This window comes from Passer montanus, unplaced genomic scaffold, assembly GCF_014805655.1.
Source record: "Passer montanus isolate IOZ18808 unplaced genomic scaffold, ASM1480565v1 scaffold42, whole genome shotgun sequence".
Taxonomy (NCBI): domain Eukaryota; kingdom Metazoa; phylum Chordata; class Aves; order Passeriformes; family Passeridae; genus Passer; species Passer montanus.
The window spans coordinates 4,754,561-4,773,095 of NW_024369041.1; the positions used below are offsets into that span (position 1 = coordinate 4,754,561).

Here is an 18,535-nt window from a genome sequence, read left to right on the forward strand (position 1 = left end):
CTCTGGATCCATTTTCAAATTAAACTAATTTTTTTACAACTAGCTGTTGCAGAAGTGGCCTTTCCATCCTTAACAAAAGCATTTGTTCACTATTAGATATTCCAGTGAATTCTGCACACTTGGCTCCATCCACTTACTGCACCCAGAGATGTGCTGTGCATTTCTTCATCTTAAATTCTACATCCTCACATCAGGTTGGGCTGCCTGATTGGTTACACAGGGCAGAGTGCTAAAAACCCTAAAATGCAGTGACAGACATTTGACAAGTGCCAAGAGAGAAAAAATCACAGTTAAAAACAGACAAGAAGAAATAAATTTCAGATGAATGATTGACAGCATTAGTGCAAATCCCCAAGAGCAGAAAATGTTTTTTCACCACAGATTTTCAGGAAAAAATTTAGGCTTTAGGGGAAATCCAATATCAATGCTAAGGATGATTCTCTCTGGTTTAGCAGTTCAAAACAAGACTTCAGAGCATCCAGCAGTCCCTGAAAGCAGAGAGCTCACTCACAGTAGGACTCAAGATTTCCCTGTAACACTAATGGGGAAAATGATCAAGATCTCAGAACAAAAATGAAACATTTGTTTCCATGGGTGTTTGGGGTTTTATTTAGTTTTGGAGTGTTTTTTGTTGTTGTTGGTTTTTTTTTTTTCCCTTGGAAGACAATTCAATGGGCTTGGAATACAGCTTGTTCCACTAGAAAAAAAGTATTACATTTCACTAGAAACTGGGCGATTCTGAGTAAAAAAAATTCTTGGATAGCCCTTCTGTAGTATTAATTATAGTCTTTTATGAATGGATATTTGAACACCACAAAATAAGTTGTCAAATGTGCTTTTACTCAGAGAACAACAAGCACTGCAAGTTTTACCATCATCTGCCTAATCACTCTGAAAAAGAACAATCAATTGATGTTGAAGTGGAGAAAGTTACTGTAGTGTCAGTTGCAGAGAGAGCCACTCCTGCACCCATAACCAGTTCAGGGTTTCTATCCATGTCAGCAGGATTTTGAGCCCCAGCTTTGCTTGGCATGGCTCATCAAAGCAGAGGCTGTTTTGCAATGTCCGGTTTTCTGTTCCACATCCATTGCCATCACACACAGACACATTTGTACATACAGGGAGAACAGCAACACCTGCATCACACACAGCAAGAGTGATCAATAAATCTTCCAAACAGCATTTGTAGGGGATGGACCTGGACAAAACCTGCAACTGAGCACCTGGCCCTGACAGAAGTGCTAGCAGAGGGTGTACTCAAAACTGCTGAACGTGGTCACATAGCAGCAGTCACACATTTGCTGTTCATCCTTTATGACAGTCATGGGAACGTCAATTACCATTTCTTAACTGTTCCACTATTGTTATTTTAATTTTTTTTATTCAAGAAAATCAATATAATGCACAGATACATTCCCAGGAAGGCCAAACTGGAAGGCCAAACTCATTTCTACATAATACTTTAAAATACACAATTTATATCAGTGCTTTTCAAGGTGCTTAAAGAGTTGTGCTGAAAAGTACTGTATATAATTTTAATTGACCAAAACCCTAACAAGGGCACTGAGCAACTACTGCAGCTGGATGTGCTGCACTTACATCAGCAACAACTGATATAAACAAGAACAAAGGGGCTTTACATAATAAAACACAATGTTGGAGTGTTTATTTACACTGCTATTGAAGTGTTTTTCAGATACTAGTCCTTCATGCAGAAGGCTTACTGTGATTATCATGCTGAACTGCCAAAATCACCTGCAGCATTTGGAATTGGCACCAAAATAAGCAAATGACAAAATTACAGGTGTCCAAGAATATTACTCCTCTTAATTGATTTAAGTGGTAGTAAAATGAAACAAACCTCTGGACCCATTTTCAAATGGAACTAATTTTTTACAACTAGCAGAAGTGGCCTTTCCATCTTTAAGAAAAGCACTTGCTCCTGATTAGACATTCCAGAAAGTTTTGCTCATCTGGCCCCATCCATTTACTGCACCCAGAGATGGAGCAATCTGAATGACACCGATTTTTGTTCCTAAATGTCACAGTCCAGTTACACATACCATGTGCCTGACTAAACAAAATTATCATACTTTAGCCTCTTTTATTATACTACACTGTGTTTAACTGTAGGGAAAACAGAGTATAAAAGAAACATGAAACTTTAAATGCAGAACTTGCTCTTAGGAGTACCTTTTTACACATACTCATCTTCAGTGAATATTATCTATAGTGGGGACATAAAGCCGTTTCTGTTTCTAAACTTCTTTCTCCCCAGCATTAAACTTTTGTAATATTTGGAATATCCCCTCCCAGCAGGGAACAGATCTGAGCTCAGTGTGAGGTTAATGATCTTTGTGCATTCACTTTTCAAGCTATAGATCACTACTGAGTATTGCATTTTCCTCTGCTCCAGTTCGATCAAGGGAACATTGTTTGACACTGCCACATTCTTTGACAAGTTCTTTAGGAAGATGGGCACAATAAAGACAGCAGAGAGAGACTGGAAGAAAGAGACATGCACTTCATTAGAGTTATGATGGTTGGAACAAATGCAACACAAAATGAGAAGCCCTTAATCGCTTCAGAGCCATGTTGCTACCTACTTGTATCACTGTAACAAGCCATTCTAAACTCCTTATAACAATCCAGTGGAGTTCATTTCCAGAGCAAAGTACATGGCACTTGGAAAGCAGTTTAAATTCAGCCAAAAAATACAGTTGCTTCTATTCTGTGAAACCAAAATTCACTATACTAGCATCAAAGCAAATACAGCACCATTATAAAAGTGGGAAGAAAGAGCCACATAAACAATACCAACCAGGGACAAGACAGCTCTTAGAGGGCAGAAACAGAGAACACTACCTAGAATTATGATTTCTTGGACAAAAGCTGTTTGTTTAGCTTTTTAATATAATAGACATTCTGATGGGCACATGAATGCAAATAAAATATGAAAATACTAGTATGCCATCAATGCAATTGCTAAATCAATCACAATTCGTAACAATCATCCAAAACTGGGAGCTGGGTTATTGCCCAGATAAGAGACAGACTGAAATATTTGGAAGAGCAGTTAGAAGCAGCACAGAATTCCACTGTCCTCACCCACACGAGCCCAAAGGACTGACATCCACTGAGAGCTGCTGATGGTGATGGAAAGGGGCAGGAGGAATGTTAACAATCTTCCCCTTTTGACCCACATCAGGCTGAGATCACAAAGCAGCTTTGCAGGGATGGAGCCCATGAAAAGAAATCCAGGCCACCCACAGGAAGGTATGCTGAGCTGACACAGACTGATGCATCTGCATTCTTCTCTCTCTTTTTTTTCCTGGACCTGTTTGATTTATGATTCAATTAGAACAGCAGACTGTATATCTTATCTTTATATTGAAACATTGCTGTTATCCATGAGACTTGATAAAAATAGCCTCATTTGGGACTTACCAACCTTATTATTGCTGGTCCCAGGCTTTTCCAACCACTAAACCAGGTGCAGGTGAACATGTCACAATTTATCATTCTCCTCCAGAAAGATGCTGCTTCCAATGAATTTCCCTAGAATGCAGGATTAGCTCCTGCAGGAGGACTGCTGGAAAACTGTATCACTCTTCAGGCTTGTCCCATTGTTTCTCAATGGGTTTGGCTTGCTGCCTCTGACACCTGGGTTTCCAGCACCACAGTGTTTATTTATGAAACATCACATCACAGAAATCAGAGGCAAGGCTCAACCTATTCCCATAACACCTTCTGCAGCATGAAACCAGGTAGCAAAGCACCTGCCCTGCTCCCTGCCACAACAATCCTACAGCCCCTCTCTCCCCAACTACAGCAACAAAACACTTCTCAGAAATGTGCTGTGAGCACAAATCACTAAAGGCTGCAAAATTTAGCCTGTATCAATTGAAGGATAAAGCAAAAACTCCAAGAGCAAGAGCACCTTACTGAATTAAAATCTTCACAGAGCTATAACAGAGAGATGGAGGAAAATAAACAGGGTTTTTTTGCAGAGGATTGCAAGGATCAGCAGAGTTCAGCAGGAGATTTGATGCACCAAGGAAGGGAGGGGGAAAAAAAAAAAGAAAAACCCAACTAAACAAACAGCATGGAAGGAAAAGTTTCTGCTGTGTAAGGAGTATTTGGAGCTAAGGCACCTGAATGGGATGTTGAAGACACAGGTTGAGTTCCCAGCTGAGGCACAAACACCAAATCTAAGACCAAGCAAGCCCCAAGATCAGCCTTGTGAGCTGCATATGACCCCAACTGTAAAAGCTGAGCCCCTGCACTGCTTGCTGCTGTTTTACATGGCAAATGTTTACAAGGGGGATGCTATTTAAGAGGCTCTGGCCTTGTCCTCCTTCACTGTTACTAGTTCCCACCAAAGGCTCCTATCACAGAGAAAGGCTGTCTCATGCATTTGCAAAGTCATGACCTGTGAAATTATTTGCCTTCTCAGACAAATGCATATGTGCTCTCTCTGCAATATTCTTTGAACAGGAGCAAGCAGAATCCAGATATAGAGAGGAATATGAAAGGAAATTGGTTCTGCTATTGGAGATTTAAAACACTGAATCACACTTATAGACCCTTCACCTGGACAATGGGGACGAGTCTGTGGCACAACAAGTCATTAGTATCACTAATTTAAAGCCCAGTTAAAATTGAACACAATCTGTTTGTAGCTATTATGCCTAAAATCTCCAAAAGCTTCAAGAGAGCAAGCCTAGGTGTACGTAATGCTCTCAGTTAAGTGTTGTAAGAGGCTATTAGGAACATATTCCATCTTTATTTTCCATTATCTTACCACACTTTAAAGACAACTTGCTCCACACTTCTGGGTGATACATGTACCAGTTTATGTACCTGGGATGTTGCACCATGCAGTCATATGAGTAAAGATGGGGTAAACACACAATTACTATGCCTGAACTCTAATCTCTGCTGATCTTGACTTACAGAAGTGGTCTAGGACATCTACAAAAACCAAACCCACCAAAATACAACACAATGCAATTTATCTGCTTGAATAAAATACAAAAATACTCATACAGAGTGCCCCTTGTCAGTAAGCTGTTTGCCTTTACAGAACAGCACTGTGGTCACTGGAGGGCAAAGTAATGAATCATTTTTAAGTTCTGAGAAAGTTACCAAATTTATTCATTCCTCTAGTATTCCCTTGAAAGATTATGATAAAGTCAGTACTACTCCTTGTTTGGCCAAGTTAATTAACCTCTCCCTTAATACCCATCACATGATAACTAGTATATGTTACTTTTTAATATTATAGCATACTTACACTATAATTAGATGTCTTTTTGCTCTCCCTGAATGCAGTATTGATTGTCAGAACAGTAGACCAGCTGACTCACCCCTTCTGCTCAGTTTCCAGGGTTCTATTCCACCACAAAGACACAATTTAAAGAGCACACTGGCGTCTCTCAACCTTGCACACTCCCCCCTCACCACGCACATGAATCACTCTTCACCTCCTCACCCATCCATCCCTAAAACACCTCCATAAAAGGGTCAGTCCTGCAGAGCAGAAGGAATCAGTTTCTTGGGATTCCTCCACAACAGAAACAGAAAGCTCCCAAAGAAGAGGAAATTTGTAAAGAAACAAGGAAGAGTCTAATTTCTCAAATTAACTGCCAATAAGCAATACCTGCACCTCCCAGGAGCCTGACTTCTGTTCTTTTAAAAATCACCTGTGTGTTCACATGTAAATCAGATTATCTCAGTGAGAAAAGGCTAACAAGCAATGATCATTTTTCAGCATTGTCAGATCCCTTCTGTGGTGTGACCAGGAGTTCTTTGCTCAGCTAAGTTCAGCAACCTGAAGATGAGTTTTCTTCAACATAAAGCTGAATGATGTTCTGAGGAAACTGAACCTGCACAGAAACCACTACACTGGGCAAGGCAGCACTAAAGTATTAAATGGACAGAAACAAATTTGAAATTACAGGATGGAAAGGAGAGCTTAAATAAAATAATCCCCATACACACCCATACCCTCCCCCTGCCCCCTCCCAAAAAAAAAAAAAAAATAGGGCAAGAAACAGAAAAGCAGATAATCTTCTAAAAGTGAGACACATGCAACAAAATTCTACAGATTAGTAAACTGGGTCAAAACCAGGTTAGAGCTGTTTGCATAACATTTCTTTGAAAATGGAGGATCCCCACCTCCATTAGATGGCTTCAGACTTCTAAATTTTAAACTCAGAAGAAAAACAGAGACAGCTGCTTGAACATCTTCCTAGTGCTAAGGAATTCCTCACGAACTACATCATCAGCATCCTCAATATGGGAACAGGCAGGAATTCTGACCCCACAGAATAAAAGCAGAGGAACTCCTGCTGGTTATGAGGCCAGGGTGTGGTCATTCATAATCTTCTTAATTTCTGCTTTTTAATAGAGCAAACTAATTGTCATGGAACCTAGATATTCCATATTCTTTTCTTTAAAAGGCACACATGCTTAAATTATGGTACTAGTAACAACAGCATGAAGAGATCATAAAACTAGCTCACACCTGTTCTGTGCATGTCATCTGAAAACTACCTTTATTAAAATTCCTTTTAAAGTATTTTCCAAAACAGATGGAAAATATCACAGAGGTTTTAAAACCTAAAAGCTCAGTCTCCGTGAAGTCTCTGGTAAGCAACCAGCTCTCCTACAACACTCACATGCCATCAACTCCTCTGTCATTGCAGAATGTTACTTCAGATTCTCCTATTAAAAGGAGCTGTCATCACAGCCTGTTTTCAGTAATAACAGCAGGTCAGTGCAGAAGCTCAGCCAGGCCTTGCTTCAGCAGTGGAACATAGGGCAAAAGGAAACACTCATGGTTTTGCCATGCCAGACTCCTTTCATAAGCTCACAGCTTTTTCCAAGTCATGATCAGATAGGATCAATAAGGCCTCCCTGATAAAGTCATGATGCATACTCCAGATATTATATGGAAAGTTTGAAGAATTTCTCCTCTGAAGGGCACCAACCTCAGAATGCCCTTGGAAGAGAACAACTTCCTGAATTTTAAAAAGTGCTTGAAGTATGGTGCCCTTTCCTCTTCACAGAGTCAGTGGGAACTGAAGCTTTAAATGCATTTAAGCTAAGAAATTACAATATAATCAAGCAGCTAAGAGTAGATTCATTTTTGTGGGATATCCCAGGGGAGTAAAGGAGAAAGAACAGCCACTGCTCCAAGACTAAACAGGGTGGGTTCTGCTCAAGAGGACACTAAAGCTGGGCAAATCTCTAGGAGTGCACAAGCACCACATGAACAATGAGGCAATGACTGACACAAGCAGAGCGAGGCTTCGCAGAATGTCATAATCACGCTAATAAACATTTGATTGAAGCAATTTTCTTTGCTGTCCTCTTCATCCTCCTCAGAGTTACAGAGCCTGTAAAGCATCCCCATGGCAAGGGCAGCAGAAACACACAGTGCAAGCAACTATTATTTTCTGCGTGTTTTATGTGCACGCTGATGTAATTCAACAGCTGAGAGGGCAAAAGTGACCAGAACCAACCAGCAGGCAGCACATGCAACACATCAAAAGAGTAGCAAAGTTCTGGCACTTAGTAACTATGGACTAGGAGAGTAACAGTTCCTACTACTCTTCCCCCTCCCCCCTACATTAAAAAAAAAAAAAACAAAAAACAACAGAACACTTCCTTTCTCAATTTTTCACCCATTACAAACATTTTTCAGAAAAGAAAAGAATGGAATCTAAACTAGCTTTATCAAATTAAATAAAAATATAAGCTTAAAACTATTTTGAAGGATTTGTTTCGGAAACTTCAAGCCTCAAAACTCTCCTCCTTAGGCATGTCAGCATCATAAATAGCTATTTAACACTACATATCAGAAGTCAAACTCAAAACCCACAGAAATAGAAAATATTACCCTCATGCCTCTGATTCCTCCTCATACCTTGCCTCTGGAAAAAGCCAACAAGTGCCACCAGCTGTTAAAGTTTAAAAAAAATCCCTTCCTTAGGCCAAGAGTAAAACTCCCTCAAAGAGCTAATGAAACTCTGCCTGATTAAAGATTGCAAAACCATGCTTTTCTCAGAATTAATGCAGCATGCCAGGTCTTATTTTGTCATACCAAGAGCCATGCCAGCAGGAGCACAAGTACCATTGTCAACAGCTTATCACAAAACCTAATGTATATGGGAAATATTCCCACTCCAGACGACAGAGAGTGGCAAAAATAACTTTTACTAGGTAATCATCGACTGGATTAGTATGTCAATAGTTTTTGCATGGTGTCAAGAGCACTGAATTTTGAGAAACAGAGTATATAAGAACAGAACTCCAAGAGTTCAGAGTGGAGGAAAAAAAATCAAAAAATAAGCTGATAAAAATGTAGGATAAAACCAGAGTAAACTGCAAGGACAGGAATTTGTCTGTATTGAACAACAGTCTGGAACTGAGGCTCATGTGGCCTGATCTGTATGCTATACAGGGAGGGGCTTAGAAGGATTGTTTAGTTGTTGTTGGGGATTTTTTTGATTTTTTTTTAACTGCAAAACTGCTATTTTCCCCAGAGTTTTCAATGCCCGAATAACATTTGCATGTATTATTGTTTTTCAGAGTAGCTATGATTGGACTTGCAGTCTCACAGACCACACTTAAAAGCTTACTCTGTGAAATAAGCTTTCCAGTTTAGCAGTAAATTATTTCTTTTTTTATTATTTATGTGATAACAACATGGCTGTCATATTTGACATATTTTAATATATATTTGAACTGCATTTGGGTTTTCCTCCCCCTGCCCCACAACCTGACCAAATGTCTCCTCTCTTTCCACAAACACTCCAGTTTTAAGCTAAGTGGCAAAAATCATAAAAAGTTTTTAATTTCTGAAGTTCAAGGATCTCTTTCAAGCCATAAACCATCCCCAAATTTTCAGCACCTTAAATATACCAAATAGAAACACTCCAGAACACAGCACAGCACTGTAAGTGACCTACAAGCATAATTAACTTCTAGGCATTGACTGTAATAGTGCTCACGGTGCTGAGGCCAAGAGCTATCAAAACAAAAGAACTAAAACAAGAAACTAACAAAACCAACTAAAACAAGAAAGTACATTCTAGTCTTCCTGTCACGTTTTAGAAACACAAGCTTTTGAACAAGACATGTTAGAAAACACTGAAGTGAAATAAAGACCAAAGGGCCATTCAAATAATCAACAGCAAAGTACTGCAGGACTATAAACAACCTTGAATAACAAATTATTTTCTTTTCTTATGCCATTAACAATTTTAGCTCTGCAAAGCCTGGAAATTGTCTTAGGAAAAACTGTAACTAGCTTTTTATTTTAAAAAGGGAAATATTTAGCCACAGACAATTATTCACATAATTTTGTAAATCAGTGCATTATAACAGACAGATCTTATTATCTCCAAAAAGAACATGAGCAATAAATTAGGATCTGGAAAAGATGGGAAAGGTGACAGTTTTTCAATAATGGTAATCCCCAACCTCATCCTCTGGCAGGCACCAACAGAGTAACAGCATATGATAGTACAATGTCATTTGGAACAAAAATCATGCACTGAGCATTAGTCAATTCCCAGAGAAATGAGAGAGATTAATGGTGGCAAAATATTTTTGTAAGGAGCTCATTAACAAACACCGACTGTATCAAAGCATATCTCTATTTCCAACACCCAGCCCTAAGAGTGTCTCGAGATCTGAGCATCTCACATGCCCACCACACAGACACCCTCAAAGAGCCTGACCTAAGAATCTTCTCAAACCAATGGGAAATGTGCTACCCCTGATGGATTGAAGGATCAGAGGACAAAGCTGATTTAGTCTGACCTAAGAATCTTCTCAAACCAATGAGAAATGTGCTACCCCTGATGGATTGAAGGATCAGAGGACAAAGCTGAGTCTCCACTGATCCTGAGGTTAGCCCAAGATTGTAACACACAGTTTGGGGAATGAGAAGAGTCACCCTCTTTAGGAACTCAACACTTCCAGCCCAGCCTAGGTTACAAACCTTTCAGAGAATAAGTTTCTAAGCTACCCACTTTGTGAACACACAAGGTTGTATTTTCTCTCTTTATCCTTGAGACAATTGATGAAAGAGAGGCAGAAATGCCTGGAGCTCTGACAGCACAGTAAGCAGCACTGTCTTGTTCAGGGAACTCTCCTTCAAAACACAGGGCTCACAAAAAGAAGAGGTGCTGGGCAGCGGGAACAACATCTTGCCCAACCAGAACTTAGAGGGCCTGACTGCCAGAGCAGTAACTTATTTCCAGCTGATCAGTTCTCCTGGGGTGTTAATTTACATTCCATTTCAAAGCATGAGCACCACGCAGATTTGAGGGAGAAACATGAGAAGCCATAACAATCTACAGTAAAACAGATACTATTCCATCTTCTGTGTCCAGTTAAGTGTTTCAAGTAGCAGCAAAAGTGGTGTTAAAAGCAAGAAAGTTTAATGACTCAAAAGATACCAACTTCAGGAAAGAAAAAAAAAAAAACACCAAAAACAAACCACAAAGAATAGAGCTTATTCAGCCTTGATTAATTATACCTTTAATCTTGAAAGTTTTCAGTTTTAGTTTCAGGAGTTCTGGGCATATAGCCCAAAAAAAAAAGGTGGGGGGGAGTGGTGGGTGAAAGACAATTCAGTTACCACACTTTCCCAATCCCTTTTCCCTAAACTTACTTCTAGTGGAAGAAGTGTCATTTTGCCAGTAATAAGCCAAAATACACTCTTTCTTTGCCCTGAGAACACAAATTTTCACAGCTAAAATGGATTATGCCATTTATGTTCAGCAGGAAGAACGTGGGACCAGTGCACTCACTCACAACCCAGGGCAGCATTTGTGAGAGCAATAAACAGGGAACAAACACGTTGAATACCTGGGGCAGACAGAGCACAGCAGCAAAGCTCCTTCACCTGACCCTGTGGCCTCGCTCTGACCACTGCGGAGGAGGGAAGGCCGGGGAGAAAAACAATTCCTGTGGCCGCTTGTGCCACGGTGCAGCCTTCGACAGCATCTTCTCCTCACCTGCCCTGCAGCAAGGCTGAGGGTGGCTTGCTGTGGCTGTCCCTGCGCAGGGACAGGACATCCCTCCCCAGGGTGCTGGGATGAGAGCCGGCCCTCACAGACACGGGCAGCCGGCTGCGGGGCCAGGCGGGGATGCGGGAGCCTCCAGCCCTCACCTGGGTGGGTTTTCAGCCTCCGTCCCACAAGAACATCGCTGCCTCATGACCGCGGTGTGAAACACGAGCGAGGCAGCCACGCAAAGCACACGCAGCACACCTGCGCCCCAAAACGCCACAGTCCCAACAGAGCGGGGGGCTCGCGTGTTGCTCGGGGAGGCGCTTGGCCATCGCCGGCCCCGGCAGAGGCACAGCCCCGCCATCACGGGGAAGGCGCTCCGGGCTCCAGCCTCGCACCTGGGCGGGCTGGGCACAGCCCGCTCCCGTCCCGGACCCGCCGCTCGCAGCGCACCCGGAGCGCCGAGGAGGAGGAGGAGGAGGGAGGGAAAAGAAGGAAAAGCAGAAAGAGCCGCCGGTCCCGCACCCGCCTCACCCGCCCGAGGGCTGCGCGCTCACCTGGTCCCTGCCGCCCCGTGCCGCGGAGCGCGAGGGGAAGGAGCAGGAGGAGGAGGAGGAGGCCATGTTGCTGCGCTCCTCACCTCGCCCAGCCGTCCCGGGCTCACCCCAGCACCGGCACCGCCGCCCGGCCCGCCCCGCGCTGGGGCCGGCCGCGCCGGGGGTGCCACAAGGCGGGGGCAGCGCCCCGAAGTCCGCCCCGCTGGAAAACCGGGAGAGCGGCCGCTGCCGGGGGCTCCACAGGGCCGGGGAGCCCCCTCGGGCGTCCGCACCTGCACCGCGGCTCACCTGGGCACGGAGCGCCCACAGCACGGGGGGAAGCGCAGCTGAAGTTTGTTAAACAAAACTGCAAAGGCAACCGAATAACGCGCTGGGCGCTGATGAGCTCCGTCCCTTCGGGAGTGCCACAGGTGTCGTGCGTTCGCGGTAATGCTAATGCAGAACCGCTCGCAGATGAGCGGCCATCGGGAGCTGCACCTGCGGATGAGGATTACCTGGCACTCCCTCACAACGCGCTCCAGCCGGGGGAGTCAGTCCCGGTTTCCTTTCCTCCCTCCCCCAGCCCCAGATGAGAGCTGTGCAAACCTCACAGGTGAGATTCCACGGTGATCAAACCAGTTAGTTCTGCTTCTACTTTTTCTTAGTTTAAAAAATGTTTTAATCAGTCTCATTAAAACGTGTTTTATCACAACACAAAATTGTGAGAGTATTGCAAAAGCAATTAAGATTACTTTAGTTTTTACTTAATTTACTTTATCCTATCATTACTTCTCACAAGGCTGTCCTGGTGCATCAACCCCTTTTCCTGTTTTAATTAGAACCCATTCATAACAACAAATGCTATTAAGCACTAATTTACCTAGGAATATTGGTGATAACAGCTTCATCCAGTTAGTTGTCCTACCGTGGGCCTTAGTGCTGTAAGGTGTAATTTACAAAACACTACCCAGCTGCATAAATTGACTATAGGTGTTTATACATCTTTGGATACTGTGTAACTAATTGCTTGTCACTCCCTCTCTCGTGTAAACTTTTTTCTTTGTATACAGAGCCAAATAAAAATATTTAACCAAATACTTTGGCTGTGTCTCACATGGAGAAGGTGATTCCCCAGAATGTTTTTATCCTTCTTGTTTTGGATGTGACTCATTTCCTCAGCCCACTTGGTGAACTGGGAGCCAGAGCAGATGGGGGAAAAGGATCACAAGGTCCCTGTGGGCTAAAAGCAAGCGTGAAGCAAGGCTGGTCATGTCCACTGATGGGCAGTGGCCAGTAGCAGTTCTGTGCCTGTGTCACACACTGTTTTTGTACAACTCATGGACCACACCATCACTGCACACCATCTTCCATCGCTCCTTGGGAAGGACAGTTAGAGAGACTTAAATGGGATTTGCAGATTGAGAAAGAAAATAACACCTTAAGGGGAAAAAAAAAGTTTACTTGAAATGAAAAGTGGTTTTTAAGTTACTCTTAAATTGCTAGGAGGATGAATATTTAAACAAAGTCAAGCGTGATGTGTACATGTAAATCCATATTGTATTTCCACAGGCTCATAAACCTCACTTGTTTCATCTACACTCCCACCTGGAAGAGTACAGCTTTTTTTTTTTGGCAGCGGGAACGATACCTGGAGGGAAAGAAAAGTTGACTTCCCTTACTTCAGGAGAGGTTTCAGGTCAGGCTTCCCTGACAGAGGTTTGGAATTTAAATGCGCCGTTGCAGTGCATTTGATCTGATGAGCACAGTAGTGGGTGGTTGGTGTAAGATGAAAAAGGATAAACAGCTAAAACATGAGGTAAGTTGGAAAAAAGGAGCATTACGTGTTGAAATGAAACAGCCATTACAGGAAAGAGATTTTTAATGTAACTCTCCAAGTGAGGAATGTTGCTGATTGAGTTACACTGCTGCCGAAAGACAGGGCCTAACATTTGTGTTCAGCCTCAGGGAATGGAATCCCTCTTGTTCCCTGGAGGGATGTGCTGCTACCCAGGGCTAGGTTTGTGCCCTGCTCCCTGGAGGGATGTGCTGCCATCCAGCCCTCCACACCTACCTCAAAACCAGCCCCCTGCAGCCAGCAGGCGCTGCTTGCCTGCACATCCAGGCTGAGGGAGCTCCAAGTGTGCCCTGGACTCTGGACTGCACCTCCCCTGCACTCATGCACCCCAACAGAATTTTAGAAGCAGTTTATTGGGTTCTACCATTTTATTTCCTGAATTGTAAGTTAAGTGAAATGTAAAAACTAAAATCAGGAACCAGCCACGTGACCTGGGGTCAAAAGTGAAGTTAATGGGAGTTTTGCCAAAGACTTTGGTGGAGCCTGGCTTTTTGCCCAGATGCTCCAAAGAAACAAAAACCACTTTTTTTTTTCTTTTTTTTTTCCCTCTGCCCCAGGTTTGATACATGTATGCTGATCACTTTTCTCACTTAATTACAATTTTTAAAACAAAAATCCAGGTTGGACATTTGTAGGTTTTTCTCTGAAGGTTTTGATGAAACCAGCCGTGTGTCCCATGATGAAGGAAGATCCACAGTGACAGTGGAGCATTCCCTGCTGTGGGAAAGGAGTTTGGCAAAGCAGAGCTGGGGGAAGATTTCAGCCCAGCAGTCACAGGTTCCAGCCCCTGGAAGCCACTCCCAACAGGCTCAGCAGGGACTCTGTGCACCCCTCTGCTCCCTCCCACAGGGTCCTCACCCTTTCCCCTCACTCTTCTTTGTGTGCTGCAATGTTTGTTGTAAAACTTTCCCTGATTTTCAGCTGAGTTTTCCTCCAGGAAGGTACCAACCCATGAATAACCAGTTATTTTATTTACAACATCTCTTTATTTGAAATGAAGGGATGGTTTACGATATTTTCATTATTGCAATCATATAAATATTCGGGATTTTCAGGTAAAGTGATGTAGTGCATGTTACAAAAAAACCCCCAAACTTTAAAATAATTTTAACCTAAATTCAAGTACTTTAAGTGCATTTAAAATATTTATATTAATGTTGTAAGGAGACATTGAGAATTTAATTATTTTTTCTAAGTAGCTTCCATCCTTTTGTTTTATTTTTAAACAGTTCTCAGGAGCTTTTTGTTTTCTGGCATCCTATCAAAATGCTAATGCAGAAGGAGAGCAGCAGAGAAGTTCTCCATGTTTCATGATAGTGGGAACTGTCCTGCATAACAAGAGATTTAACAGGTTAAATGTATCATCTGAGATATGCATTAGAGATACTATCCCTCTAATATTACCTTGCATTCCTAAGTGGTAGTACATCTCTCCTACTGTACTTTTGCATTTGTCATCTTAACAAAATAATCTTTGAGTTTAAATAAATGTTAAAAGGAGCCAATCAATGTTTGTACTTATCTGCTTTCGAGCACAGTGAACACAACCTATTTTAGATACTCTCATTAGTATTCACCAACCAGTTGACCTTTTTAGTCCCATCATTATGTAAAAGACAGAGTGCACTTTTTCTCTTCCTTACAGTGAAGTTATTGCTGAGGAGAATATGATTAATATATGAAAGACAAGACGATATTGACTTTTGCAGCTGCCCTCTACTCAGCAGAAAAGGAGTTGTTCAGAGCATTACACTGGGTTCTCAGCCATGAATACAACTGTAATGCCATAATCCCAGCTCGGCATTGTCAGCCTGATCCGTGTGCCTTGCACAAACAGCGCTGCACTTCAGGCAAAGGGAAGTCTGGGATGCCAAAGAGGTTTTTATATATGTGCCCTTTGGTCATTTATATAAATAAAATGTAATTAACATCATGTTGTTAAGAGTTCTTTGCTGTTTGCCTTGGAGTTTTCCCTCAGTTCTGCATGTCACCGTGTTTTGCTGTAAAGGGGAGCAGCAGTCCTAGGGATTCCCACATGCACCCCTCTGTGACTCAGCAGGCTCACTGCTGCTGCTCCTTCAAGCAGAACAGTAAATCCCTTCAAACACAGAAGTCACTGCAAATGCACTGGTATTGCTTGTCTCAAGCAGCATCATTAGCTCCTGCATGTCCAAAGCAATGATCAACCAAGATAAGCACTATCCGGTCAGAAAGGAGATGTGATTTATATTTTATACATAATCTCTCTATATTTTAATATAATTTATAATAATTTACAGTACTGAATTATTATGATACCACCAACAACATCTGCAAATCAACTAGGGTTACCATATGTCTGGGACTTCCAAGAAATTGTTTTTTTTTTCCTCTAAAGGGAAAGCTGGACTAAGTTCCCTAGGCAAGGACTGGTCCAGCAGTAGCTCCAGCCCTGTGCTGGCCATAGAAAACAACTCCCCAGAGGTGCAGAGCCAGGCCTGAGGGATGTGTCCCACATTCTGTCTGAGCTGTACAGCTGATCCATGGGCATTGCTGTGCCCACACTGTCCTGGCTGCTTTGGGCTTGTTACACACACAGGGTAGAAATTCTCTGTCACTGTGCAGGGCAGAGCACATCAGGCTCTTTTCCTATGGATTGCACAAGATTGCACAAGCCACGTTCCCGTATGGAATTTCCCAGATATACAAAAGCCTTGTTCTGGGCAGGTAAATCCCAGCAAGTGTTGAGAATACAGGACTCAAAGCAAACAGAGACCCGCAAGCATGCGCACCATATGCGGCAAAAATTCCCCAGGAGGGAGGGGAAAGTGGAGGGGCTTTACCCCTGAAACACACTCTGGGGGAGGAGTTGGACAGGCTTTGCCATGGGGTAGGGATGAGAAAAAGGAAGTGTACCATAAAGAGCCCTGCCTCCTGGAATCACCATCCCAAAGAAATGCTTTAAGGGAGAAGCCACATGTTTTTGTTTGTAGCACCCTGCCCTGCTTACATTTCAGACAAGCAGCAAAGCCATCCTTCAAGAATGTTGTAAACCAGTGCAGAGATGTAATTAAAAAAGGCAATAACATCAGCAGTGTGAAGAGGTGCCTGTGTCTCACCCTGCAGGGACTGTAGGTTTCCACAGGAGCTGTTGGTCCAGGACTGCCAGTGCTGATAATAAATTGATGCTAGAGTGGGTCAGCAGCACCACAGAATCCACAGTGGAGCTGTCCTGCAGGGGAAAGACTTGTAAAACTAGAAACACACGACTTTGCTAATCTATTTAGCATTTCAGTTTCTCAGTAACAAAATTTATTTGGAGCAGTATTTTCCCAGTATTTTTTGTTAGATGGTGTACTGTAGCACCACTTTCCTGGGTAGCAGTGCACTGGCAGAGTGCTTGCTGAGCAGGGCACACAGGTACCTCTCTAGTTACATCCCCGACCCTTCTTTCAGAAGCTGGGATAGCACAGCGACTAATCTTTCTTAATCTGGGAGGAGGCATGCAGAACTTTAATTTGCCTACAGACACACATCCCAGCTTCTGGGGAATTAAGTTACCCAATGACCTTTCATTAAGGCATATGCCTTAAAAGCAGCTCCCAAGGCTGCAGCAGCACTGCCCAGATCAGCGCCCATGCATCCAGAAATAATGAATTTATGCTCTGGCAGGCCATGGCATCCAAATCTAAGACTTGATTAAAAGGAGAAGCTGCAGCATCCAAATCTAAGCCTTGATTAAAAGGAGAAGCTGCAGCCAACACCCAGCCTGCTCCAAACACGATTATACTCCCCAAACCATGCCAACAGCCCAAAGGGTTATTCCCGTGGTGCCCAGGGTCCAGGGAAGCGATATAAAGTTCATCAAGCAACTGGAGCATCTCTCCAAGGAGGAAAGGCTGAAGGAGCTGGGGGCTGTTCAGCCTGGAGCAGAGACAGCTGAGAGGGAACACCATCCCTGTGTGCCCCTCAGAGGGAACACCATCCCTGTGTGCCCCTCAGAGGGAACGCCGTCTCCCTGTGTCCCTCAGAGGGAACGCCGTCCCCGTGTGTCCCTCAGAGGGAACGCCGTCCCCGTGTGCCCCTCAGAGGGAACACCGTCCCTGTGTGCCCCTCAGAGGGAACACCGTCCCCGTGTGTCCCTCAGAGGGAACACTGTCCCCCTGTGTGTCCCTCAGAGGAATCACCGTCCCTCTGTGTGTCCCCATGAAGGAACATCGTCCCCGTGTGTCCCTCAGAGGGAACACCGTCCCTGCCTGCAGGGAGGGCTCAGAGCAGGGACCAGGCGCTGCTCCTTGGGACCAGCAATGGCACCAGAGGAATGGGCAGGAATTGATGCCCAGGAGTTCGACGAGACAGAACGTCACTCTGCGGTGACCGAGCACGGGGACAGACTGCCCACAGAGGATGTGGATTCTTCCTGGCTGGAGACATTCCAGAACTGTCTGGACGCGATCCTGTGCCATGTGCTCTGGGACAGCCCTGCATGAGCAGAGAGGTGGGACCAGGTGACCCACGGGTGTCCCTTGCTGCTGACCCATTCCGTGACTCTGGGATCGTGACCTGTCCGCCCAGCAGGGCCGGCCCAGCGCCACCGTGTCACCGGTTCGGGGCTACGCACACCGACCCACCCGCCCCGCCAGGCAGCCTCCACTCGCGGTGACGGCGAACCAAGGGGACGTCCGGTGCACCCTGAGCTTGCCGCGCCCGGCCGCGCAGCATTTCTCCATTTCCTTCCTTCCTCCCCCCTCTCGCGGCGCAGAAAGCCGCCCTTTGGGCCTCGCTTTGGCGCGGAGCGCGCTGATTGGCCGCTTTGAACGGGCCCGGCGCGGCGCCATTGGCGGAGCGCGGCGGGCGGCCGGTTCGAATGCGCGGCGGCCCCGCCCCCAGCTCGCGCGGCGCTGCGGACGTGCCTGTGGAGCCGGCCAGGGAGCGGGGCAGCGCCCCGGGGCTGGGCCGCACCGAGCGGGCGCTGCCCGGAGCCGGTACCGCCCGGAGGCGGGGGTGACCGCGCTCTGCTCGGTGCCCGTAGCCCCCGGGGCTGTGCGGGCACTCCCCGGTGACATCCTGGGCCCGTGGCGCGGCTGACACCGGTTCCGGAGCTTCACACAGTGCCGCTCCTGGTGCTGGCTCGT

General features: G+C 44.5%; 1 protein-coding gene across 1 annotated transcript in view; it reads right to left on the bottom strand.

Annotated features, from left to right (window-relative positions):
* ANK3 (ankyrin 3) overlaps positions 1–11,699 on the bottom strand; it is a 339,725-nt gene extending 328,026 nt beyond the window's left edge. The window contains exon 1 of the mRNA XM_039719715.1: positions 11,588–11,699. Within this exon, the coding sequence (XP_039575649.1) occupies positions 11,588–11,653 (66 nt within the window). The 5' untranslated portion in view covers positions 11,654–11,699. The remainder of the gene's footprint in view (positions 1–11,587) is intronic.
* Positions 11,700–18,535: the final 6,836 nt, after the last annotated feature.